At 42.0% G+C, this 26065-nt stretch overlaps 1 protein-coding gene across 1 annotated transcript in view; it reads right to left on the reverse strand.

Annotated features, from left to right (window-relative positions):
• The window catches only part of ASMTL (acetylserotonin O-methyltransferase like), an 89964-nt gene that overhangs the window by 42556 nt on the left and 21343 nt on the right, over positions 1-26065 (reverse strand). The window contains exons 6-9 of the mRNA XM_082246864.1: positions 24811-24919; positions 19700-20108; positions 4433-4595; positions 167-348 (exon numbers count right to left, since the gene is read on the reverse strand). Of these exons, the coding sequence (XP_082102990.1) occupies positions 167-348; positions 4433-4595; positions 19700-20108; positions 24811-24919 (863 nt within the window). The remainder of the gene's footprint in view (positions 1-166; positions 349-4432; positions 4596-19699; positions 20109-24810; positions 24920-26065) is intronic.

Below are 26065 nucleotides of genomic sequence, written 5' to 3' on the forward strand. Positions count from 1 at the left end.
TAAGGGAACCCTAGTAAACTAGGTCTGTGATCTACAAAAGCTTTGTTTTTTTTTGTTTTTTGTGTCACTGTCATATTTGTGTCATTTAGAATAGAAAAGAAGATTACGAAAAAGTCGACACACGGAGAAAGATTATTACCATGGACAAATATAAATATATACTTACATGCACATGTTCAGCTGTTTGTCCAGGGTCTTTATGGTGACATTTTATTCCTTCTACTACTGCAGACTCCAGGTGGTTATAATTGGGCCACAAATAGTCATTCGAGTAAATGATATAATCATGAGCTGAAAATTCAGCATCGGATACCAGGAAGGTATTGGCTAACTCCGTATTACTATATGCTATCGTTAAGAAGAAAGGAAAAAAAAGAATCAGGTTATACCTATAGAGCACCATCAAATTCCGGGTTTTAGAAAATGTTTTTGTTGTTTGACAGCAGCAGAAATTACATGTCATGGATTTACATAGATATCCGATATGAAAAGTCATTACATAGGAGACAAAGACCAATTATGTTACCTGTCATTAATACGGATTACACATTATCTGCAGCAAAGACAAACTCCTAAACACATAGGAAACCCTACATGGGTATAGTGTACACATATGTTCGACTGTTTGAGTATATACAATAGACATGTTCAAACTAAAAATAGTACTAACAATGCTTTATCAGGTACTGAAACAGTCTATGTACTATAAATATAGTACCAATGATAATCGGACAACCAACATACAATTGTTACTAATTGCTAAACGTTCATTTATAAGAGGTGAGACACCGACTTTCTAATTTGAGTAAATGCCTAGATATATAGCGTTTAAAATGATTGTAAACCCTTACATATGCCAAGTGAAGTGACTGTTATTTAAAAAATCCTCCTACATAAATTGTATCTGTTTATTTGTAGTCTTCTCTTCTCTACACCTGTTCAAAGTGCTGAATTATAAAAAGAGTCCAAGAAAAATGCAGCGGAGAGCTGAAGTTACACTCTGCAGAGCTCAGTGAGGAGAGCTCTAACAGCTAATTGGAGAGAAGGGACACACCCCCTTCACACAGCACACAGGAACAGAGCTGAGGCTGTCAATCAGCTGGAGGTCCCTCCCGTCACCATGTTTCTCTTGGTGTCAGGAAAACTTGTCAGAAGTGATTCATGCTGATAGCAGAGGAACCAAGTAGTAGACAAAAAGTGACAATTCATGCTCCTAAACGAGACAAGTACACACTATAATAATATACTGGAAAGAGGGATATGCTTTGTTAATATTTCTTGTATGGGGATTACAGCCACTTTAAAGCTTAACTCCAATATTACCTAAAGTTGTACAGGCTCATCTCCTGTACTGAAATGGCTTAAGGTATAACTAAAGGCAAAACTTTTTTTTAGTTTTGGATAAAGTGGAGAGGGATTAGAACACATGCCAGTTTGTATTGCTGTCTGTATCCCTGTTAATGAGATTAACCCTCTCTATTTGTCCTGTTTACCATTATCATTGAAAGTAAAAGTAATAGAAAATACCTAATTTTGGGTCATCCTTAGAAAATTAAAATGATCAGAATCATTTTAATGATTCTCGATACCGCAGCACGTCTACACTGCTCCGGTGCGAGCAGCCACACTATCGGGTGGGAAGCCACGCCACCCTACCGGCTGGTCCGGTCTGCTTTTGGCACATAAGATCCTTCTCCCTCCTGCCTGGTTTCCTGTTGTGGTCATCTACACAGTTCCGGCTCACCCAGCGGCTCGGTCATCCTGTGACCCCCAGCAACGCCACAGATCTGGTTTGGAACACATTCTATTATGTTTTAATCATCACTATATATATTTTTTATAAATAAACTTTTCAAGGTTTTCCATCAAGCCTGCCTGAGTTACATTGTAGACTATGTACCGTGGGATAGCGCTGCTGCCCCTCCCCCATGCCTCCCTGCACTATACCCCACACTAAAACAGTAGCGCATGCACCTAGGGGTCTGCTACACTGGGACCCCTCCAGACTATCAGGGAAGGACGCACACTATCCCAGGACCCTTACAGAGTGGGGATAGCGGGGGAGACCCCATGGGTCTCCGCTGCATTCTCCGCCCTGGGACCCCCACCAGACACCAGGTCCAGACAGGGAGGAAAGGGAGTGGGGGAAGCCCTGATGAGGGATTAAAGGATGAGAGGAGAGAACCTGCAGGCAGGTCCGACCGTCCCTGGAGGTTACGCGCATCCACCCCAAAATAATGCCAAAAGGGGAGAGGGGGGACTGTACTTACCCTTCCATGGTGCGGGCAACGTTCCAGACAGAATCCTCACCACCCAAGTAGGGGAGCTGTCACCCAAGGGACAGCTGCGACTCAGACCCAAGCCCGGTCATATGTGACCCTGCGAGACGTTTAACTTGCGGGCCAGCCTCTGCCCGTGAGGCTATGTCGTGCCCGACCTAGCGCAAAGCTGCGGTCTGCACGCGCTCGTTGGCTGTGCTGGGGGGACCACTGGATCTAGATTATCCAGCCCGTCGCCAAGCCCAGCAGTTAATTGTAGATCTCCCAAGAGAAAGAACAAAAAAAGATGTAAGGAAAGAGAAAAAATTACTAGGACCAGAGATCCCAGCCGGGAGCCTAGGTCCTTACTCCTGACTAGACAGATTAAAACTGATTACCTAGAGCACAGAGGGGGGTTATATACCAGCTGAGGACGGCCCATGGGCATAGCCAGGTGTTTTTGTTCTGCCTAGTCCTACTCCTGGAGGAGGCAATATAAGGCAGTAATTATGATTTATGGAACGCTGTATCCGTCGATGAACAAAAGAAAAAAACGTTTTTGTTTGGAGTTTGACTGTAAGCATTTAGCAGCCCTGGTGCTAGTATAAAAAGTCTCCAAAAGCTGCCCCCTGTAAAAGGAATAAGAGTAGGACTACAGTGGTGAATAAATACATTTTACGGCTAAGAGATTTAACCACTACCTGGCCATTACCTAATTAGCAGAACATTAAAGGAGATCTATGGTCAAAGCAGTGTCTACTCACAGGGCATAGTAAATATGTCCTACAGAATTCAAGGAAGTAAACATATTTAATGTGGAAATTATGTAATTTTACATTTTAGATATGCTTTAATGTAAATGTGTTGCAAATAAGCAGTAATTAAATCTGTCAGGGCAAAGAGATTTTACCGGTGCATCCCTGTCCAGCAGGCGGCAAGTGAATTCTTTGCTCTCTTGCAGAGCACTGGCATTGCTGATATCCAACCCTTTCTAGTGTGTTGGATAGTTTGTCCTCTAATGGGTATTCTAGTTTCTTCTGCTATTCCCCATGTCACTACAGATGGCAGGAGCATCAACAAAGGAACCACAGCACCCAGCATAGGACAAGCTATCTGAAACACCTCGAAATATCAGGCAGCTGTGGTGTCATGCAAGAGAGCAAATAATTCACCTGCAACTTGCTGGAAATGTAATGCTCCATTAACATTTGGCGTTTTGGGATCTTGGGCAGATTCAATGCAATTTTGCCTGCGATCATAAATGGCATGTTTGGGTGCCATTCATTTTTAATGGCACCTAAAATGCGGTGCGGTTTTGCCACAATAAATCGTGCGGCAATTATGGCAAACCACAACGTGTTAAGCTTGTTGCCCAAAAGAAGCTTCTGCTCCTTTTTGGGGGACAAGCTTTGCGAATGAGGTTTGGTGCGATTTATTACAGCAAAATGAATGGCACCTGACCATGCAAGAAATTTGTGAATGATTCTTTGCACAAACCGATAAATAAGTGAACACCTTACGTGCGTTTCGCAACTGCAGTGCATTTTGAGATTGTGGGCAGCAATTTTGCCAGAGTTCCTAAGACATTAAATGTGAATGAAGCCTAAGGCTGGCAATAAGTATTCTTTTTTTATTTTATTTTTTCAGCCTGCTGGCACAAAAGGGGTGGATGGAGGACCCCCCCCCTCTGCTGGGACATTTCATACACTGAACGACAGCTGCAGCAGCTCACCTGCAGCCACTGTGCAATGGAAAATATTCCTTCGACAGAAGTCAATTATACAATCAACTTCTGTCCAGTGGGGGAGCATACACACAGATCAAAATATATCCGGTCCCTCTGGGACTCTGGCTAAATTTGGATTAGTGCATATGGCTAGCATTAGCATACAATTTTTTTTTTTTTTCAGGGGTAGCTAGTAGAATTTTTTTTATAGTAGCTACATGGTCGCTTTAATCAGTAAGTACTTGGTTTTTCTCGTCTCCCTGATCTTCAAAGTGGTAGGCTGCCGCCTAATATTCTTTTATTCCCTGAAACACAGCAATGGCTATTTCACTTGTGAAAATCATCTGTAGAAAGAAAAGCTACCACATCCTGATAGATTTTTTTTCTCTCATTTTAAAGTTTTCAAGACTAAAACATTACACAGAAATAAATTACCACTAAGATTCACCTTGATGAGTTTTCTCTAGCAGGCCAAGGGCGACACAGGCATCAAGAAGCCTTTCAGTTCCATGTACAGAAGCATTAATCTTATCCGCAATATCCATGGCCTTCAGCGCACCTTTATCTTTCAACTTATCAAAGACCTTCAGTTTAGATGCTGCAAACAATGTCTGTAAACAGAAAGACAAACAGAGGAAATCGCAGTGCTGGACATTTATCTACATTGTGCACATAGACAAGGACTAGTCCGGGCTATACAGATTATACATGGAACAAATACTTTTTGTTAGAAAATTTTGTTTGGTTTCTTCTGTGTAAAGCCCCTCTATGTGCATCTTAAGCCAGTTATAAATTGGGGCAGTTCCATTTAGGAAAAAAAAAAAATACATATATTTGTGAATTTTGCAAAACAAATGGTCACTAAAAGAATTCCTTCCGACACGTTGCTGAAAAAAAAAAAAAAAAGTATGTATAGTTAAAAATAAAAAATGCTATGCGTAATAGAATGTGCTATGAATATAAATATTCTTTTTATGAATATAAAATATATTGGTTGATCCTTCCAGTAACCCTGCCTAGATGTCACTTTCTTTAATAGGGGAAATATGTCACTATCACACCTCTGATCTTTATTATAAAGTCCAGATTTTTATGGGAGACATCACATCACATTGCAATATTTTGAAGCCCTTTAGGCCCGGTTAACACTGGGGCGGCTTCAAAGTCACCCGACTCTGAAGCCGCCCTATGCAGCGTGATTTGCAAACGACTTCTCTAATAGAAGTCAATGCAAGTCGCACCCAAAGTAGTGCAGGAACCTTTTTCTAAGTCAGAGCGACTTGGGTTGCTCCCATTAGAATGGTTCCATTGCACTGAATGGAGCATGACTTGTCAGGCGGCTAGGTCGCCTGACAAGTTGCCCCAGTGTGAACCGGGACTTAGGACCCTTTTGTCAGGCTGATGTTTCAGGTCCTGAAAACATTGCCTTGATGGCAGACAAGACTTTGTCTGTTCGCAGATCTCTGTTAATGAATAAAGCGAGAGAGAAATAACCCTAAGGCCCCTTTTACATGGGGCGAGCTCCGTTTAGATCAGCAGGGGATGTGTCCGCTGATGCCTGGCTGATCAAAGCAGGTTATGCAGAGCGGACACAGACCAAGCCAGCTCCCCTCTATGGGTGGCCGGGTGTAATTGCACTCCGCTTTCCGTTTATACAACTGCCCTCTGATCAGAGCTGCCTATATGAAGGGGGATGGATCCCCTTCCGTTTCTTTTTTAGCAGATCAGATTGGAGGTAGGTGGGTGTAAATGGACACAAGTCAGTTTACACTGGTGGTCCATAGGGGTGAATGGAGAGTCCAAACAGGTGCACCTGAAAAACTGACAGGCAGACCTGGTAGGACCCTTTGGGGTAGATTTACTAAAACTGGAGCACTCAGAATCTGGTGCAGCTGTGCATGGTAGCCAATCCGCTTCTAACTTCAGGTTGTTCAATTAGGCTTTGGCAATAAAACCTAGAATCAGACTGGTTTCCATGCAGAGCTGCACCAGATTTTGCATTGTCCAGTTTTGGTAATTAACCCCTTTTGTGTGAAAAGGGTTAACATTTTACATAATAAGTAAGGTTGAATAAGGACAATAGTTCATCCAGTTCAACCTGTGTAGGTGTACGTGTGTCAGGGTCTATAATCATTTCCCATATCCCTGTATGTTGTGTTCTTTAAGATGCAGGTCCAAGAATCTTTAAAAAATATCAATACTCCCCATCGCCACCACCAATTGTGGAAGAGAGTTCCACATCCTTATCGCCCTGACAGTGAAAAACCCCCTGCGCTATTTAAGGTTAAACCACTTTTCCTTTTGTGTGGCCCCCTTGTCCTCTTACACTCCCTGAGACTGAATCGTTTTTTTTCCTACGCTGGGATCATCATTAAGGTGTTTGTAAATCGCTATCATGTCCCCTCTCAAGCGAGAATACATTTAGTGCCTATAGTCGCTCCTTGTAATTGAGGTCCTCCAGTCCCCCTTATTAATTTTATTGCCCTTTTGTGGACTCTCTTCAGCTCATCCCTTCTCAGCATTGGTGACCAGAACTGGACGGAATACTGCAGATGTGGCCTAACTAGAGTTTTATAAAGTGACAGGATTAGAATTTTATCTCTGGAGTATATCCCTTTTTTTATGTATGCTAAAATTCTGCCGGTTTTGGTAGCTGCAGCTTTACATTGCATGCTATTGCGCAGTCTGTCTTCCACTAGGACCCCCAGATCTTTCTCTATCCTTGATTCCCCTAGTGAGTAGTTTGTGCTTATGTTTTTAGCCCCAGGTGCATGACCTTACATTTCTCTACACTGAACCTCATTTGCCATGATGTTGCTTACCCCATTATTTTGTTCAGGTCTTTCTGTAAAATTTCTATATCCTGATGTGAAGTTATTCCCCTGCTTATTTTTGTGTCATCCAAAAAAACTGAGATTGAGCAATTTAACCCATCCTCTATATCATTTATCATGCTACAAAAGCTATACTCAGCCTTTAAATAATCTTTGGTTGGGCCTTTACATTTGCATGTTCTTTAAACAGTTTTAGGTTGGCCTCTATTTATTCAGTCTCCCTCCCCCCTTCTCACTTCACTTTTCCATTACATCTACCCCCTCTTTTTAACTCTCTCTTGTCTGACTTTCTGACAATATACTTTCGTTCGCACCCAAAAACTTTGTGTGACAAGTGCTGTAGAAATGTTAGCAGTAAATGACAACTATTTGGCTATTCACTTAAAATAAACTTACCTAAAAAACAAAAGTGCATATTGTTGTACTGGCAGATTAACAGGGAATCTGAAATCAATGAATGCAGCTGACCTTGGAAAGTGGTCGAGAAAACACCAATTTGTGTCCCAGCTGACAAACTTATATAGCATCCCAAAATTGGGTGTACCACACCCAACAACAATGCTGTTGGGCAATGTGAGTCCACACAGTAAGGAGGCAGATCACAATAACAATAGGTAAACAAAGTCCCTCATTTATTGAATCAAAACTCAAAGCGTTTCTGAGAATGCATTGTTCCCTGCTCAAGAGTTTTCAGGAAGACTCCTGAGGGAACAATACACGATCCGAAACATGTTGAGTTTTATTGATTTTAATAAATGGATGAGGAAACTATACATACAAGACATTTACGTGGCATCACCAAGCCCCCCCCCCCCCCCATTAGTGTGGGGTATTAGACTTTGGTTTAAAATAAATTTGACTCAAACCAACAGAACAGAGCAGGTAAAGAGCAGGTAGATAAGTCACTTTTTTGAGTTGTTTGGCAAGACACCTGCATATGTGATTAACACAGTATAAGGGTCGTGACATTTACCAGTACATGTTCTGCTTTCTAAAGTGGCCAGCGATTGTACATTCCTGGGTTATGGAAATATGCCATTACACTGTCGCCAAAACTACTGTATGGAACTGTGGAAAAGCAAAAATTTGCAGCTCTGTTAGATTGTGTTATAGAGTGCAATGGTACTAATGCATATAAATATAAGCTACCCCAAAAAATAAAGTGCATAAACTATGTGCAAAATCACGTAATTACAATGCTGAAATGTGCAACTTACAAAGTATCTGAATACTTCAATACATAAAGTGCAAAATTGCATAAGAACCACAAAATTACTGCAGTACTAGGCAATAAAGTGCAAAATTAGATATGGACCACAAAATCATAAAACATATATACAAAAAATATATAAGAGTCTGTGTAAGTGTGTATTTCATAGAAGCCTGAATGACCCAAAAGGTGTATACTTTATTGGGTCCACTACATCTGGTAAGCCTTCATTACAGTTGTCCTGTTGGTGGTGGTCAAGCACCTGAATTCACAATAGAAGACTTATCAGCATGTTTGCACATCTATGGTGGAATTTGTGGACTTTATGGTATGATGAGCATTTCACATTAACATCAGCCACTTTATCACTTCATGCACTCTTATATATTTTTTGTATATTAGGTTTTATGATTTTGTGGTCCATATCTAATTTTGCAATTTATTGCATAGTACTGCAGTAATTTTGTGGTTCCTATGCAATTTTGCACTTTATGTATTAAAGTATTCAGATACTTTGCAAGTTGCACATTTCAGCATTGTAATTATGTGATTTTGCACATAGTTTATTCCCCTCTATTTTTTAGGGTAGCATATATTTATATGCATTAGCACCATTGCACTTTATAACACAATCTAACAGAGCTGCAACTTTTTGCTTTTCCATTGTCATTTGTTGTTGCTGGCTGTATATTAAGGGTTGGCGCAGTATACATTACAACCCTTCTGTATGAAACTGCAATGTTACCAAGTACCTTACAATGCGCAATTAGATCTTGCCTTTCATTTTATTTATTTTTTATGGGTTGGGCACACAAATACTCCACTCCACAGTCCTGCAAGAGTTGACGGAATCATGATGGGATGTGGCTAATGTGGAAGAGCCAGAAAAGTGGAACCTCTTTTGGGATGAAGTTCGACTGTAAAGTGTTACTAAACTCAGGACTCTGCAGTCACTATATCTCTAGTCTCCCACAGTACACAGAACATTGAAATGCAAATTGTTTTAGCAAGTATAAACTGCTAAATAATTTTTTCTATCAGCAGTATATAGCATTTTTATCACTTCTATCGGTGTCTGGTTGAAGCTTGTAGGAGATTTCATTCTCCTTCAACCGTCCTATGAGGCTGCAGGACCCCTGACCCTCTGTCTGGACAGTTTAGCCCTGTATCGATCACATGCACCCTCACAAGAAAAAAAATACTTTCTACTCATCAAAGTGAGCATGTGCAGAGTGCCCCCAAGCCTCAAGAGATGGATTGGGGTCTGTGGAACAATCAGAGAAAACAGGATCAAACAGCATTTTTACACAATGCAGAGGATTAACCCCTTAGGTTCCACAGTGAGTATAACAAGTATGCTTTACTACATATACAGACTGATTTAACCATTGTGGGTTTAGTAACACTTTAACTATGTTTTTGCCAGTTTTGGAACCTGTATTGATTGACAGGCACAGCTAGACTATAAGGTTCATGTGTGGGTTTAGGGGAAAATTGGGACGGGGGGGGCTGGGGTTATAGTATGATGCAAAGTAGCTGGCTTATAACTTTTTCTGCCTGGCTACCAAAGTTTTATTTTACTAGTGCTTTGTAGAAAGCACAGAAACTGTACTTATGTCAAACGTTAACAATCATTATATATAACTCCCTTTAGAAGCACACACCTTTTTACCATGTTGGTAGAAGAGTGGTACAAATATACTGACTGAAGCCTGTACTGCAACTTCACCTTCTACTTACTGCATCATCAGTCACATCCAGGATTAAAGCAGGATTCAATTAGAATGGTGGCTATAAGATAGGTCTTTATATTGGCATTTTTTTTTTATAATGCGGTTTGAGAGAGACAGCAGAATGCTTGCAGTATGTGTTTCAGCAACACAAGCTAGAGCTCTCCAAGATCAATTGCCTGGATGAAAAGCAAACGTACTGAGCAAGTAAGGCTCCCTACCCGGTATGTATTTCAAGGTTTTGCTTTCAACCTTGTCAGACGTCTTCTTTTAAGTTAAAAACACTGCAGGAGGCCCTTACCATTTGAATGAGAATATAAGTAGGCACCTGTTTTAATAGGGGGTTCATTTGGAGTGGTTGGTAGTTCTGATTATGAAGTGAGTCCTTCAAAAGTAGACTTATACTCAAATGTTAACAAAAAGCTATGTTACTGGTATTTATTTAACGCTTATAAAAAGAGTTTCATAGAGAAAATTTTGCTTCAGGTTTAGTGAACCCAGGGAAAAATTGCTGATCCTCCTTTTCAGCAGATATTATGTTAATACAACTGTCCAGGTAACCAGCAATGCAAGAAGCCCAGGGCAGCATTTAGTACAGGAAGGTAGGTACTTCAGCCTTTATGCTTCCCCGTTATTTACTTTTACCTGGAAAACTAGTAGGACAACTTTAAGTTATTAACTGACTAAGAATTCTTTTTAAGAAGCCTGTATAAAAGACTCTCTACTCCTTTTTAGTTTTAGGTAATTAAACAGAGAATACAGATCGGGCATGAGGATCTGCTGTGGAAGGTAAAAGGTGATAGGAACTCAAACAGATACATCAGTCTAGGATTTAAAAAAAAATAAATAAAATTAAGAAGGAATTAATTTCCCCATCAGACTCCCAGAGCTGAAATAACACTTTAGGGCGGATCTATTCTTTAAAATTTTTATGTAAAAGGTATTATATACCTTTCTACATGCAACTTGTGTTTTTCATCTGAACAGGATGTGCATTAATCATGTAGTTTTTTGTTTCATTTTTTGCCCTGTACTCATAGCCAATAGTAGAATAAATCTTCATATTCCTATGTCAGGAGTTTTTTTTCTCTAGAAACATGAAGCATGTGGCATAGCACTGCACAGGTTAATGCATGACCTCTGTCTGAGGTGTGAGAATCGATATTTCCTGTCAAGGAACTACATTTCTCATAATCCTCTGTCTCTGTTTAGAGCTCTGCAGGGGAGAGCTACACAGTAAATAGATCTGACACAGACACAAACAGGCGGAACAGAGAGCTCACTATGCACAATTTCAAATCATTTGTGAGATTTATCGTTCTTACATTTGTGATGCAACACAGAGCCACGGCAGAGGCGAGACATGCACTGGATGCGGTGTGACCCATTTTAGCAAATAAGGACAAGGTAGCTGAATTAAAACATGGACATGAATCTACCTATTGTTGACAAACAGTTGGCAACCTAAACACACAACAATAAATATTAAAAAAATGAATGAACAAAACTTGGGGCAGTCTGACTCAATAAATGTGGAGTTTCAAGCATTTGTACTCAACATTCTGGCAGGGGTCTTATTCAGTTTAAACAGTTTAAAGTGGAGTTCCACCCGTTTTTGAGTTTAATAAAAGTCAGCAGCTACAAAAAGTGTAGCTGCTGACTTAAAAACACACACACTCACCTGTCCCACGATCCTGCAATGTGGCTGGCGGGAGCCTCGGTTCTCTCCCTCTTCTCCCAATCGCGCCGGCATCACTAGTGTGGGCACCCGGCTGTGACCTGTCCCAGAAAATTGCAGGGAGGGAGGGGGAGAAGAGAACTTTCGCAAGGTAGGGACTAATACTAGATACATATGGCATAAGATTGAACCAGTGCGGAGCGGAGTATAAAAAATTGAAAAGCAAAATCATGTCCCACAGACCGTATTAGGCAAAAAAAACAGCATGATGCCGTACAGTTCATAACTGATGTGCAGTCACCAAATTCTTATAGTGATAGATGGTTGTATGCTCCCAATAAAGGGGCTAATTAGCCAAGTAAAAACTGAAATTGAGCACATTTAATGATACCTCAGTCCACCAGCGGTATCACAACTTGTAGCAATCAGCGCAGCAAGGACCAATGAGAGCATCTAGGTAAAACCACCTTGGGTCTGCAAGGATCGTACTACTCACGATCCTTGGTCTGGTCAGGTGGTTCTCTGCTGCACTGTAATCAAATGCTTGTTTCTTATGAAGATATACTCTAGAAAGTTGGTTCTCCTTGCAATGTTGGGCTGAACACTATGATAGTGTCAGCTCCCGCTGTATGCTGATCAGTCTCAGATAGTCCAGGGTGGTACACAAATCATATTGAAGTATGATTCGTGTGGCAAGTCAGGGAGGACGGGCTTAATTGTCCAGCTATAGACTGGGCAGGAGGTACCGCACATTCGTCTAAGGCTCGCCATTTCTTAATTTTTTTGCAGGACAATATCATGGGTCAGATGGTGAACGCACCAACGAGAAACAATGCGTTACTAGACCTACTGATAACGAATAATAGAGACCTGTTTGTGGATGTAGAAATAAGGGGCAACTTAGGAAACCGTGACCACAGGTCAGTTAGTTTCAGCATAAATCACAAAAATAGGAAACATAAGGGTAATACAAAGACACTGAACTTCAAAAGAGCCAACTTCCCTAAATTGCGCTCAATGCTAGACCATAATAAATGGGATAGAATCCTGGTAACAAAGAACACTGAGGAAAAATGGGAGTGCTTTAAGAACATACTTAATAAGGGTATTGGCCAGTGCATTCCAACAGGGAATACGTTTAAAAGAGCTAAAATAAACCCTGGGTGGCTAAACTCCAATGTAAAAATGCATATAAAAACAAAAGAAAAGGCCTTCATGAAATAGAAAGCTGGGGGGGGGGGGGGGGGGTCTTTGACAGCATTCCAGCATTACAAAGAATGCAATAAAAATTGTAAGAGCACAATCAAGGTGGTTAAGATAGAACACAAAAGGCACATAGCGGAAGAGAGTAAAGAAAAACAAAAGCAAGACAAGAAATTATTTAAGTATATAAATAGTAAGAAAGTGAGGCCAGAACATATTGGCCCCATAAAGGATGATGAAGGGAATCTGGCTAAAAAGAACAGAGAGAGGGCAGTGGTTCTAAATAAATTCTTCTCCTCAGTCTTCACAAAAGAATTGGGGGGCTACATTAACCCAGCTTGTAATGTTAAATAAGTAAAGTTAATAACATGTAAAAGGAAGCACCCTCATGGTTAACAGAAGACAGATTTAGAACTAGACTTGAAAAACTTAACATAAATAGGTCACCGGGACCAGATGGTGTAGACCCGAGGGTCCTTAAGGAACAGTTTACTGATGGGAATGGTACCAGTTGATTGGAGAAAAGCCAATGTGGCACCAATATTTAAAAAAAGGTCTGAGATATATCCCTGGGAACTACAGGCCGGTTAGCCTAACATCAATAGTCTGCAAGCTATTGGAGGGGGTGATAAGAGACTTTATACAAGATTTTAGTAATAAAAACTGTATCATCAGTAGTAATCAGCATGGATTTATGAAGAATTGTTCTTGCGAGACAAATCTATTAAGCTTCTATGAAAAAGTGAGCTGCCATCTAGATAAAGGAAAGCCTGAAGATGTAGTGGATCTGAATTTTGCAAAGGCATTTGATACAGTTCCCCACAAATGATTACTGTACAAACTAAGGTACGTAGGTATGGACCATAGGGTGAGTATCTGGATTGAAAACTGGCTACAGGGTTGAGTCCAGAGGGTGGTGATAAATGGGGAGTACTCGGATTGGTCTGGTGTGGAAAGTGGGGTTCCCCCAAGGACAGGGCCGGTGCTAGACTATTTTGCGCCCTAGGCAAGACCAGCTACTTGTGCCCCCCCCAAAAAAAAAAAAAAAACAACTTTAAAACATTTTTAAAACACAGTCACTACTGCACTATGGGTGAGCAGGGTTTTAGGTAGAAATGCAGCTGCATCTGTGGTGTCACTGGAAAAAAGATTGTCCCTGCATCCTTGGTGTCACTGAAATAAAAAGGAAGGACAAATGTCCTTGTGTCCGTATTGTCCCTGGAAAAAAAAAAATTTCCCTGGGTCCATCATATATGATGTGCACCAGTAAATTTAAGGGGCTTTGGTGGTAGGAAGCTGGCACTGGGGTACAGGGGGGATGAAGATGACAGGGGTGGGGTGGTAGGAAGATTACACCCCCCCCCCCCCATCTCCATACATCCCCCCAGCTCCATTCACCGCCCTCCCATCTCCATACATCCCCCCCAGCTCCATACATCCCTCCCAGCTCCATACAATCCGCCTATCTCCATACATCCCCCCCAGCTCCATACATCCCCCCCCCCCCCAGATCGATCTCCATTTACCCTCCCAGCAAGTTAGTATTAGATGTAAAAATCACAGTCACAGACCTCAGATTAGGGCGGCGCTGTTGCAGAGAGTGGTGAGCTGCTCCCGTCCCCTTTGTGTACAGGAAACACAGGAAGGGGGAGGGGCAGGTTCAGTGCTCTCCGCTCTCTGCACTGACACAGGCAGGCTGCAGCCAGGGAGAGAGACCAGCTGCCATGTGTCACTCACGGTGTGCGGGAACCAAGCCGCCCGCACCGACGCAAGCATTCCGGTACTCAGCCTGATTTGCTGGGGACGATCCCGGCGAATCAGGGACACTTGAGAGGTAAGGCTCCGCCCTAGGTGGCAGTGCGCCCTAGGCGACTGCCTGTTTCGCCTAGCGGGAGCGCCGGCCCTGCCCAAGGATAAGTCCTGGAACCAATCCTTTTCAATTTATTCATAAACTTTCTAGAGGGTGGGCAATAACTTCTACACAGGGCGTGGAAACCTTACAAGAAGACCTGAACAAAATAATGGGGCGGACAACTACATGGCAAATGAGGTTTAAATGTTAAAAAATATAAGGTAATGCATTTGGGAGCCAGAAATAGGAACGCAAGTTACTAGCTAGGGGGAGAACCTCTGGGGGAATCCAAGATGGAAAAGGACCTGGGGGTTCTAGTAGATATCAAGCTCAGCAATGGCATGCAATGCCAAGCTGCTGCAAGCAAAGCCAACAGAATATTGGCATGTATAAAAAAAGGGGATTTACTCCAGAGATAAAACGATAATTCTCCCACTCTACAAGACTCTCTCAAGTCCGGCCGCATCTCGAGTATGTCGTCTAGTTCTGGGCACTGGTCCTCAGGAAGGATGTGCTTGAACTGGAGAGAGTCCGGGGGGGGCAACAAAGATAATTAGAGGAATGGAGGACTTCAGCTATGAGGAAAGACTACAAGCATTGAACTTATTCTCTCTGGAGAAGAGACGCTTGAGAGGGGATATGATATTAATGTACAAATACCGTACTGGTGACCCTAGCATAGGGAACAAACTTTTTAGTGAAAGGGAATTTAAAAAGACATGTGGCCATTCACTAAAATTAGAAGAGAAGTGGTTTAACTTTAAACTGCGTAAAGGGTTCTTTACCATCAGAGCGGTAAGGATGTGGAATTCTCTTCCACAAGCAGGGAGCATCGATAGTTTCAAAAAACTATTAGATGGGCACCTTAACTACCACAACATACAGGGGCATACAATGTACTAGGGATGCACCGAAATTTCGGCCACTGAAATTATCGGCCAAAAATGAGCCTATCTCATTTCGGCCGATAATGGGTTAACAGTGCAGAAATTAATATGGCCGCCGTGAGGAAGGAGGAGGGCGCAGCGGAGCGCAGGGCAGGTTTTAAAAGTCCCGCCTCTGGCCAGCCGCCCGCCTCTCAATGACGTCCCTACTACGATCTGTGCATTAATGAAGGGACATACCAGGCGGGAGGGCGGGGTGAGCGGCCACTAATAGATAGAACTATGTGATCCTTCCCTGTCAGCTCAGCGGGACTGTGACTGTGTGTTAATGAGATCTGATCTGACCTGACACCGGGCGGGGGGAGCGGCCGCTAATAGCTGTAACTATGCGAGTGCTTCACTTCCTTGTCAGCGGAGATACATGCCTGACAAGGAAGTGAAGGGCTCACATAGTTACAGCTATTAGCGGCCGCTCCCCCCGCCCCGCCGCCCGGTGTCAGGTCAGATCAGATCTCATTCACACACAGTCACAGTCCCACTGAGCTGACAGGGAAGGATCACATAGTTCTATCTATTAGCGGCCGCTCGCCCCGCCCTCCCACCCGGACTGTCAGGGAATTGAAGAGAAGTGAAGCGCTCACATAGTGACAGATATTAGCGGCCGCTCGCCCGCCTGGTGTGTCAGTTCATTCATGGACAGGTCATAGTAGTAGTGACATCACCGGGAGGCGGGCAGCCGGCCAGAGGCGGGACTTTTGAATAATGGACACCGTGACCGGAGGAGCTGAGTGAGTAGGAGAGGGACGCTGAGGCTGATGCGGGGGGGGGAGGGGGGGTGATAGCTGAGGCAGCTTACCATTGGTATTTGTATTAATTATGCAGCATGAGGGGGTTAATGTATTGTCACTGCTGCATTAGTGACCGACCAGTGGAAGTTAATTAACCCCTTTGTGCTGCATTAGTGCAACCAGTATCAGTGCAACCAGTGTTAACACTGATACTGGTTGCACTAATGCAGCACAAAGGGCTTAATTAACTGCCACTGGTCGGTCACTAATGCAGCAGTGACAATACATTAACCCCCTCATGCTGCATAATACTAATACCATTGGTAATTAAATTAACCTATTGCCAACCCGTCACAGTACATATACTGTGACAGGGTGGCAGCGAAGTTGTACGTCGCTGCCTGTTTTTTGGCGTATGCCCCTCTTCTATCTATTTTAAAATTATTTGGGGGAAAACGTAATTTTCGGTTTTCGGCCAATGGCATCCTGCATTTTCGGTTTCGGTCCAAAATTTTCATTTCGGTGCATCCCTACAATGTACTATTAATAAAAAAAAACACACACACAAACATAGGTTGAACTGGATGGACTGGTGTCTTTTTTAAACCTCATGAACTATGTAACTATGTTGTTAAAGTGGAACTCTCCCCCACTGCACCTTTGTCTACTGACAAGGGGACTCTGGACCCCCCCCCCTTCAGCAGCATCACTCATTCACAGAGTCCGGTGAATGAGAGAACTACAACTATCTTCAACCATTGCAGCTGATGGCTTGTAGTTCTCAATGAAAAGGGAAGGAGTTGGTGAGCATCCTCGTGGTTCATTTATCTTCCTGCTCTTAACTGCCTGCTCGTATCGGAGGTATGGGAAGACAGCTATCATGAGCGTATGTAAGAGCTGGACATTGCACCCACAATCTGCTGATTGTGGGTTTAATGCTTTACAGGCTCCTAATCAAAAAAATTATAAATGCACGTCTTGATATCAGCATCCTGTAATCCTTTGTACAGTAGGCTATAAATTCTATTGGAGGATAGCGTTAGCAGTAATGCAGGCACATATACCGACAAGAAAAATGTAACTGGAGGAGAGAGCACAGTGGTGAGCATTTATCAGTTCTGTCACACAGGAGGGCAGTGACGTAGAATGTGCGACAGATTTACTACAGCTTGATTCATAAATTCCTCCTTCAGCTGCAGTAACGTAGCACTGCACCAGAATAATAACTGACCCTGACCACGTCATAATTGTGGATCTGTTTAGAATGAAAATCTGTCTCACCTTCAGTAATAACTCTGTGACAGACTTCCTTTAACCTGTCAAAACTCACTGTCCAGGATTACAAGCTCACATGTTGCGAATACATAGTAAAACTGACACACAGACTTTGCCAAAATAGAGGCAGACTAATTTCCATTTGTATCGTCAATTTGCGTGATAAATGTCTCTCGGTGAGCAGAGGAATGTTCTCAGCATCCTACAGCTCCTCCATTGTCCAGTCAGCAAGTTGGGGTTGTGATCTTGAAAATTTGAGCAGCTGACACAGAGGATAGTGGGGACATGCAGGAGTTCCAGGATGAGAAGACCAGCTGTACAGAATTACAGCATACACTCAACCTGGAACATTTATCAATTTTGTCTCATTGCAAGGCAATGCTAAACAGAAGCAGGGAGGCAGATAATGCAAGGTTACAAGATTAGAGGTCGAGTTAAAAATTCCTCCTTTGGCTGTTCTAAAAATCCCACTGTAGCAGGATGAAACTTAACCCTGAATACTTCTTAATTATGTGTCTGTTTAGAGTAAAATTCAGTCTCACTTTCAGTAACAAATATGTCCAAGTTGGCTGCCCAGAAATTCAGAAGCACTGGTTGCAAATATACTCTAAACTTATCGCAGAGACTTTGCTAAGTGATAAGCAGTCTGTGTCGCTAATTTGCTAGGGCTAATTCACAATAGTGCGTTGATCTGCATTTAAGCGCAGATGTAAAATGCAGGTCAACAAAAGGACACCTAAAAAAAATTGTTTATGTGTCCTGTTTACTCCCCAACGCTGCGCTGATGTGCCTTGCGTTAACGCAAGTGAACACATGTAAATCGCATGCAAACGCAGCGCAAGTAAAGGAAAAAAGTTTGCTTTATAACTTATTTTGCTCCTCACAAGTCTAAACCTAACCTGACTGTGATCCTAACTTGACCCTAACCTTGTCTTGACCCTAACCTGACCCTAACTCTAACCTCGCCCTAACCTAACTCTGACCCTAACTCTAACCTCACCCTGACCCGAACACTAAACTCACCCTAACCTTAACCTGACTCTGACCCCAACTCTAACCTCACCCTGACCCTGACACTAAACTCACCCTAACCTGACTATGACCCCAACTCTATCCTCACCCTGACCCTAACACTAAACTCACCCTAACCTGACTATGACCCCAACTCTAACCTCACCCTGACCCTAACACTAAACTCACCCTAACCTGACTATGACCCCAACTCTATCCTCACCCTGACCCTAACACTAAACTCACCCTAACCTGACTATGACCCCAACTCTAACCTCACCCTGACCCTAACACTAAACTCACCCTAACCTGACTATGACCCTAACTCTAACCTCACCCTGACCCTAACACTAAACTCACCCTAACCTGACTATGACCCTAACTCTAACCTCACCCTGAACCCCAACACTAAACTCACTCTGATCTTAACCCTAACCTGACCCTAACTCTAACCTCCCCCTGACCCTAACTTCACCTAGACCCTGGCCAGCTAGCGCTATTATAATGATTTGGGCTGTTGTGGTAAACATCCTGTTAAGAAAAAAATGGAGAAAAATCCGCACAAAAATTCTCCAAATACAAATATATGTCTTCCCTCATCACACTCCTCTACACAAAGGAAGTGATATCAAAGGAAATCTTGTAAAAATGCAGTGCGCAAAATGCATGTCAGTGCATGTCAAAATGAACGTCAACGCGCCTTAAAATGTGACTAAAATGCATGGAAATGTACACGCATTTTCCATGCATTTTAGTGTAGGTTAGTGTGAATTCCCCTGGCTATAGAGGCTGAAGGTTTTTTTAGTATGCAGTAATACCTGAGCCCGATCTCGAACCAGCGATGTGCATAAGAGTAGCTGCTCTCCCAGCTCTCTGTCTCCTCATTGGCCCAGAGACAGCAGTGGGAGCCATTGTCAATCACAGCCAGTGGGGAGGAAGCGGGGGCAGGGTCAGGCCACAGTGGGCTCGGCAGCAAGTGCCTCCAAAACAAGCGGCTTGCTATGGAGGCACTCAGCAGGGGGGTGAAGCCAGGAGCATTGGCAGGGGACACGAGAAGATGAGGATCAGGGCTGCCCTGTGCAAAATCATTGTACAGAACAGTTAGGTATACCAGGATTTTTTTTTTTTTTTTTTAGTTTCTTACCTTTAGTACCCCTTTAATACATGCCCCCACCATATTTCGATTAATGACTGGAGTTTAGCTGAAAATATAAAAAAGACAAAATATATAAATTTGAGAAATCACATACCTTTGATGCTTTAAAGCCATCCAGAAGTTCGATAATTTTTGAAGGAAGCTCAACAGCGGTTTTTGGCTTTTCTTCAACTCCATTTAGAATAAGTGATGCACGCTGTAAAGAGGGCCCAGAACTACAAGTGTTACTGCCACAATCCTTTCTTGCCTTCTTTATGTCAGTGTTCTTATTGGGAGAGGAGCAGTCTTTCTCTACGTCACTGAGGTTCTCAAAGCTCTCTACATATGGAATGGAGTCATGCTTTACTCTATGTATGGATAGTTTGGAGGGTGGATAGTAGATCTCTGCAAGCTTTTTGCAGAAGTGGTTCAGGGGAAAACCAACTACATTCAAAAAGTCTCCATGTACACTTTCTACCAACATTCCCCCAAGAGACTGAATTCCATAGCCGCCTGCTTTATCCCTGAAAGGAAAAAAAAAAAATTGCTTAACAATTTTATAAAGTAACATGAAAAAGAGTACTATTTTTAGCAAAACCTATTATTGGAGTTCTGGAAATTGATAAGCAATGCTTAACAAGCAGACATTAAAGGGGGATATTAACCACTTACCCACCAGGCCTATTTTTGACACTTGGTGTTTACAAGCTAAAATCTGTTTTTTTTTGGCTAGAAAACTACTTAGAACCCCCAAACATTATATATTTTTTTTTACAGAGCCCATATAGAATAAAATGGAGGTCGTTGCAATATTTTATATCACACCGTATATGCGCAGCGGTCTTCCAAACGCAATTTGTTTGGAAAAAATTCACTTTTTTTAATTAAAAAATAAGAAAACAGTAAAATTAGCCCAATTTTTTTTCCATAATGTGAAAGATAATGTTACGCCGAGTAAATAGATACCCAACATGTCATGCTTCAAAATTGCACACGCTCGCGGAATGGCAACAAACTTTGGTACTTAAAAATCCCATAGGCGACACTTTAAAAATTTCTATAGGTTACCAGCTTAGGGGGGGGAACCTCTGGGTGAGTCTAGGATGGAAAAGGACCTGGGGGTACTGGTAGACAACAGGCTTGGCAGTGGCATGCAATGCCAAGCCGCTGCAAGCAAAGCCAACAGAATACTGGGATGTATAAAAAAGGGGATTCACTCCAGAAATAAAGAGATTATTCTCCCACTGTACAAGACCCTGGTCCGGCCACATCTGGAGTATGCTGTCCAGTTCTGGGCACCGGTCCTCAGGAAGGATGTGCTGGAACTGGAGAAAGTCCAGAGAAGGGCAACAAAAATAATTAGGGGAATGGAGGGCATCAGCTATGAGGAAAGACTACAAGCACTGAACTTATTCTCTCTGGAGAAGAGACGATTCAGGGGGGATATGATATCAATGTACAAATACTGTACTGGCGACCCTAGCATAAGGAACAAACTATTCAGAGAAAGGAGATACAATAAGACACGTGGCCACTCACTAAAACTTGAGGAAAGGCGGTTTAACCTTAAAATGCGTAAGGGGTTCTTCACTGTAAGAGCGGTAAGGATGTGGAATTCTCTTCCACAAGCAGTGGTATCAGCAGGGAGCATTGATAGTTTCAAAAAACTATTAGATGGGCACCTTAGAGACCACAACATACAGGGGTATACAATGTACGGTTGAAGGCAAACACACACACACATCATAGGTTGAACTGGATGGACTGATGTCTTTTTTCAACCTCACTAACTATGTAACTATGTAAGCTTAGAGTTACAGAGGAGGTCTAGGGTGCAAATTATTGCCCTCGCTCTAACGATCGCGGTGATATCTCACATGTGTGGTTTGAACATCGTTTACATATATGTTGGCGGGACTTGCGTATGCATTCGCTTCTGCGTGCGAGCTAACGGGGACAGGGCGCTTTAATTTTTTTTTTTTCCCCTATTTATTATTTTTGATTTTTACACAGTTTAAAACAAAAAAAAATTATAATTTTTATTCCTATTACAAGGAATTTAAACATTCCTTGTAATAGAAATAGCCATGACAGGTCCTATTTATTGTGAGATCTGGGGTCAAAAAGTCCTCACAAGGACACAAAAAAAAAAAAAAAAAAAAAAAAAAATCAGTTCTTTAAGCCGGTTGCTAGGCAATGACGTTTGACGTCGCTCCAGTCCTCCAAGACCATAGAGTCGAGTGATCCGCCGCTAAAACCACCCTTACCTGAAAGCCGATCACCCGCCGTTTTCAAAAATACCGGGGTTATGGCAGATAACCCCGGTATTTAGCGTCAAAGTACCGACGTACAAATGCGCCGGGCGGTCGGTAAGTGCCGGTTCACATTCGCAGCCTGTTCCCGCATCGCAAACGCAACCCTGGCAGTTCACACTGCCATATGCGATATGCTGGGGGTGTCAATGAAATGTTAACGACACCCCCAGTTTGATCGCATATCGCAGTGCGATCTTTACAGTTCGCACAGGATCGGATCGCACAAATGTGAACCACTGTGCGATCCGATCCTGATGCGGCTGAAAAAAAGGGTCCTGTGCGACTTTGCTGCGGGTGCAGTGCGGATTTAGCCATACAAAGTGTATGGCTGAACTCGCACCGCACAGCCGATCGCATTTAATGAAGGAGCAGTGCGCTCCGACATTACATGCGATCGCTGCAGCCGCACATATGTGAACCGGCACTAAGTGGTTAAAGCCTTGTTTATTTATTTTTTCTAAAATAACAAACATGTCATACTTACCTGCTCTGTGTAGTGGTTTTGCACAGAGCAACCCTGGTCCTCCTCTTCTCGGATCCCTCGTTGGCGCGCTCCCGGCCTGTCCCTCCTGCCGGGTGCCCCCACAGAAGCAGATTCACACACAGAGCTGTGGCTCAGCCCCGACCCTCCATCTCCTAATTGGCTCACTGATTGTGATTGACAGCAGTGAGAGCCAATGTCTCCTGTTGCTGCTAAAAGCCAAATCAGGAGTGCGAGTCCCCGGAGAGGCAAGGCTCTTGTGGACAATCGCTGGATCGAAAGGGGGCTCAGGTAAGAATTAGGGGGGCTGCTGCACACAGTTTATACAATGCATGCAGGTAAAAAACCTTGTGCCTTTACAACCACTTAAACTACGGCCTTTTTATACCCTACCAAGAAATTCTGCATAGCTTTACAGAGTATAAACAATTCTTCAAACCGGTTTATGAAAACACTTTGGTCAAATGTACCTACTATAACTGTGCAGAAACATACCACCTCTGGCGGCATCTGCTATAGGTTTGAAGATTGTAGGAATAAAAAAAAAAAAAAAAAGGAACCACAGCCATTGCTGTAGGTTTAACTACTTCAAGCCCTGGCCTATTTTGACATTCTTCTCCTACATGTAAAAATTAGCTTTTTTTTTTTTTGCTAGAAAACTATTCAGAACCCCAAAAAACAAGGCCCCAGAGAATAAAATGGTGGGTGTTGCAATTTTTCACACAATATTTGCGCAGTGATTTTTCAAACGCAATTTTTTTGGGAAAAAATACACTTTATTGATCTTTAAGTCATAAAAACACAATATTTAACCCAATTTTTTTTTTAATATAAAAGATGATGATATGACGAATAAATAAATAGCTAACATGTCATGTTTTAAAATTGCGCACACTTGTGAAATGGCGACTAACGCTGATACCTAAAAATCTTCATAGGCAATTCTTTAAAATCTTTACAGGTTGCCAGTTTAAAGTTACAGAGGAGGGTTAGTACTAGAATTATTGTTTTTGGGGGTTTGGGGTACATATTGGGTTTTCCTTTTTTAGTTCATTAAAATGAATTTTTTACGCAAAAAATTGCGCTTGAAAAACCGCTGTGCAAATACCGTTTGAAATAAAAATTTGCAATGATCACATGGTTTTCAAGTGGTTAAGGACTGTGAGAATAAAAAATGTTTCACCTCCTGAAATCTTTGCTATAGGTTTGAGCATTGTGGGAGCAAAACTATGTCACCCTGTGTAGGACAATTGCTATCCACTGCACTTCGATACAAATCTTAGTTTGCCAAGTCTTAATTATTCATAATGCCTACATATTAACCAAAGAATGTAAAAAAAAAAAAAAAATAATAATTATTAGGACACACAGTTCCCCCTGGTGGCTGTGAGAAAGCTCTACATCACATCCCAGCAATGCAAGTACTGACAACATATTTGTAGAGACACAACAATAAGTCTCTGGATTTTCCATGTGTTATTTATACATTTTATAGATATTGATCACGTCTTCGTAAGCAACTGAATAATGTATACTAAAACTAGTTTGATTCTTAGATCTGAGGTCATTGATGCTTCAGGCTGCATTCACACTTGAGCGTAGCATTTTCTACCACGATTTTTACCGCAATTTTTACAGCGATTTTACCGTGATTTTCAGGCGTTTTTGGAGGCAGGCATTGACATCTATCAAAAACGCTGGTAATCAGCCCAAAAAGAAGCTCATCTACTTTTTTCAGCTACAGGCATTTTGCTTCAGGCGTTAAAACGCTCAGATGTGAACAGGGGCCATTTAAATGAATGGGGTTTTACTTGTTGGGCGTTTTGGAACGTTCATTTTAGCGTTTTTGGAGCTGAAAAACGCTCAAAAACGCCCAGGTGTGAATGGAGCCTAAATAAATGAAGATAAACAAGGTACCATTTCCATGACATACTTTTTTTTAAAAGTGGGCACAAAAGTGAAGGGCATACAACTTGATTTTAATAAAGGGCACATATTTAGGCTCTTTTAGGCCTAAAATGTAATGCTAGTCATTGTTATTTCTGTGTCAGGAAACCGGTTCTCTTGATGGATAGTGGAAGAATGTGTAAACCATTCTGTGGGAAGGCAATGGAATGTGCCCAAGGTTATTTTGTACCCAAAGTTCTTGCCTATCTTTGGTGCTGCCATCCCATTCCCAATGAATTGTTCTGATTGTATGAACTGACAACCTGTGCTAAAAAAACTAACAATTTAGAATTTTTCTCACTTTTCGTTCCAGTGACAATGGTCCCCAGTGCAAAAAGTGAGTGAGAAACTCTACACCACTGTATTTAAAAGCTAAATAGAAATAATGTATTGGCTTTAAATACAATCTAGTTAACTTAATATCATATACAAAAAAAAAAAAAAAAAATCATATGACAAATGCGCTAGACATAAACAACTTACATTGGCTCTCCACTGTCAATGTACTCCCACAGAAGATCTTCTGACAAGTCAGCAAATTTGACTTTGGTTTCTTCATAAAAATCAATAATATCAGTGTCCAGCTGGTTATCTGAAATAAACAATTGTGGGTATATTAATAAACGGATTAAACAGTTGAGGACCCTGGACATTCTACATATGCCCAAAAAACATCATCAAAGTACACGGACATGTGTAGCACGTCCTGTCTATCTGTGATGCTACTGAGCCCCATTCCTCTTCTTAATTATCAGCAATTCCCAGCTTTTAAAATGAAATCCAAGAGTTTCTGTGTAAAAACAGGAGCTCTGACAGCTGCTGTCAAAAAAAAAAAAAGGTTGTCTGACAGTGTTTATCAACATCATTCAGATGAAAAATAAAGAGGTACAACGTAACATTGTTAATATTGTATCTATTGTTTCATTCAAGAAAGAAAGAAAAAAAGGTTTTCTTTTAAGCTTGTTAGGTTACAACTACACGGTGTGGTCCGGCAGGATCGCCACAGTGCCGTTGTTCACTGTCTCTTCTCTCTTTTTTTTATTTAAATTAACTTTATTGAAATGTCACAAGGACATTTCATTAGAGTCCTTTCACACTGAGGTGCTTCTAAACTGCCAGTAAAACACTGAGATTTTTTTAGTGCCAAAGTGCTTAAAAAGCGCCTGAGTGTGAAAGGGGTCTACGTTCAATTGCCAGCCACATGGCACGAGGCATTGGAATACCTCGCACTGAATTGCCCTGGATAAAAGTACTGCACGCAGTACTTTTTTCAGCGTACAACCAAGCACACTGGCGACCAGGCATTATTATGCATTTGCGGTGGGACTGCGCTGGGTTAGCCACCAAACACCATCCCACTATATCGAATGTGAATGTACCCTAAATAATACAAACAAAACACAAATAGACAAGGACAGGTACACTTCCATACCATATTCTATATCTATAGGGCTTCTGTTGCTTAGCCATGCCTTCTATCCAGTGCTGAGGCAGCACAAAAAGGCACTGCTTTGGTTAGCTTTCTTTAATAGTTAAAAAAAACCGAAGCAATGCACCTACAGCATGAATTGAGTGCTCAGCGCTTTTAAGTGCAGGCATCAATGTAACCTCAGGAGCGTTTTGGCCACTTGATCCCACTCTTAAAAAACAATTTTCACTGAAAATCAACAACCCCTTTAGAGGGGACTTGCTAAAATTAAAGTATCACTAAACCCACATCATAAAAAAAACTATCAAT

This window comes from Pelophylax lessonae (genome assembly GCF_965119305.1).
Source record: "Pelophylax lessonae genome assembly, chromosome: 2".
Taxonomy (NCBI): domain Eukaryota; kingdom Metazoa; phylum Chordata; class Amphibia; order Anura; family Ranidae; genus Pelophylax; species Pelophylax lessonae.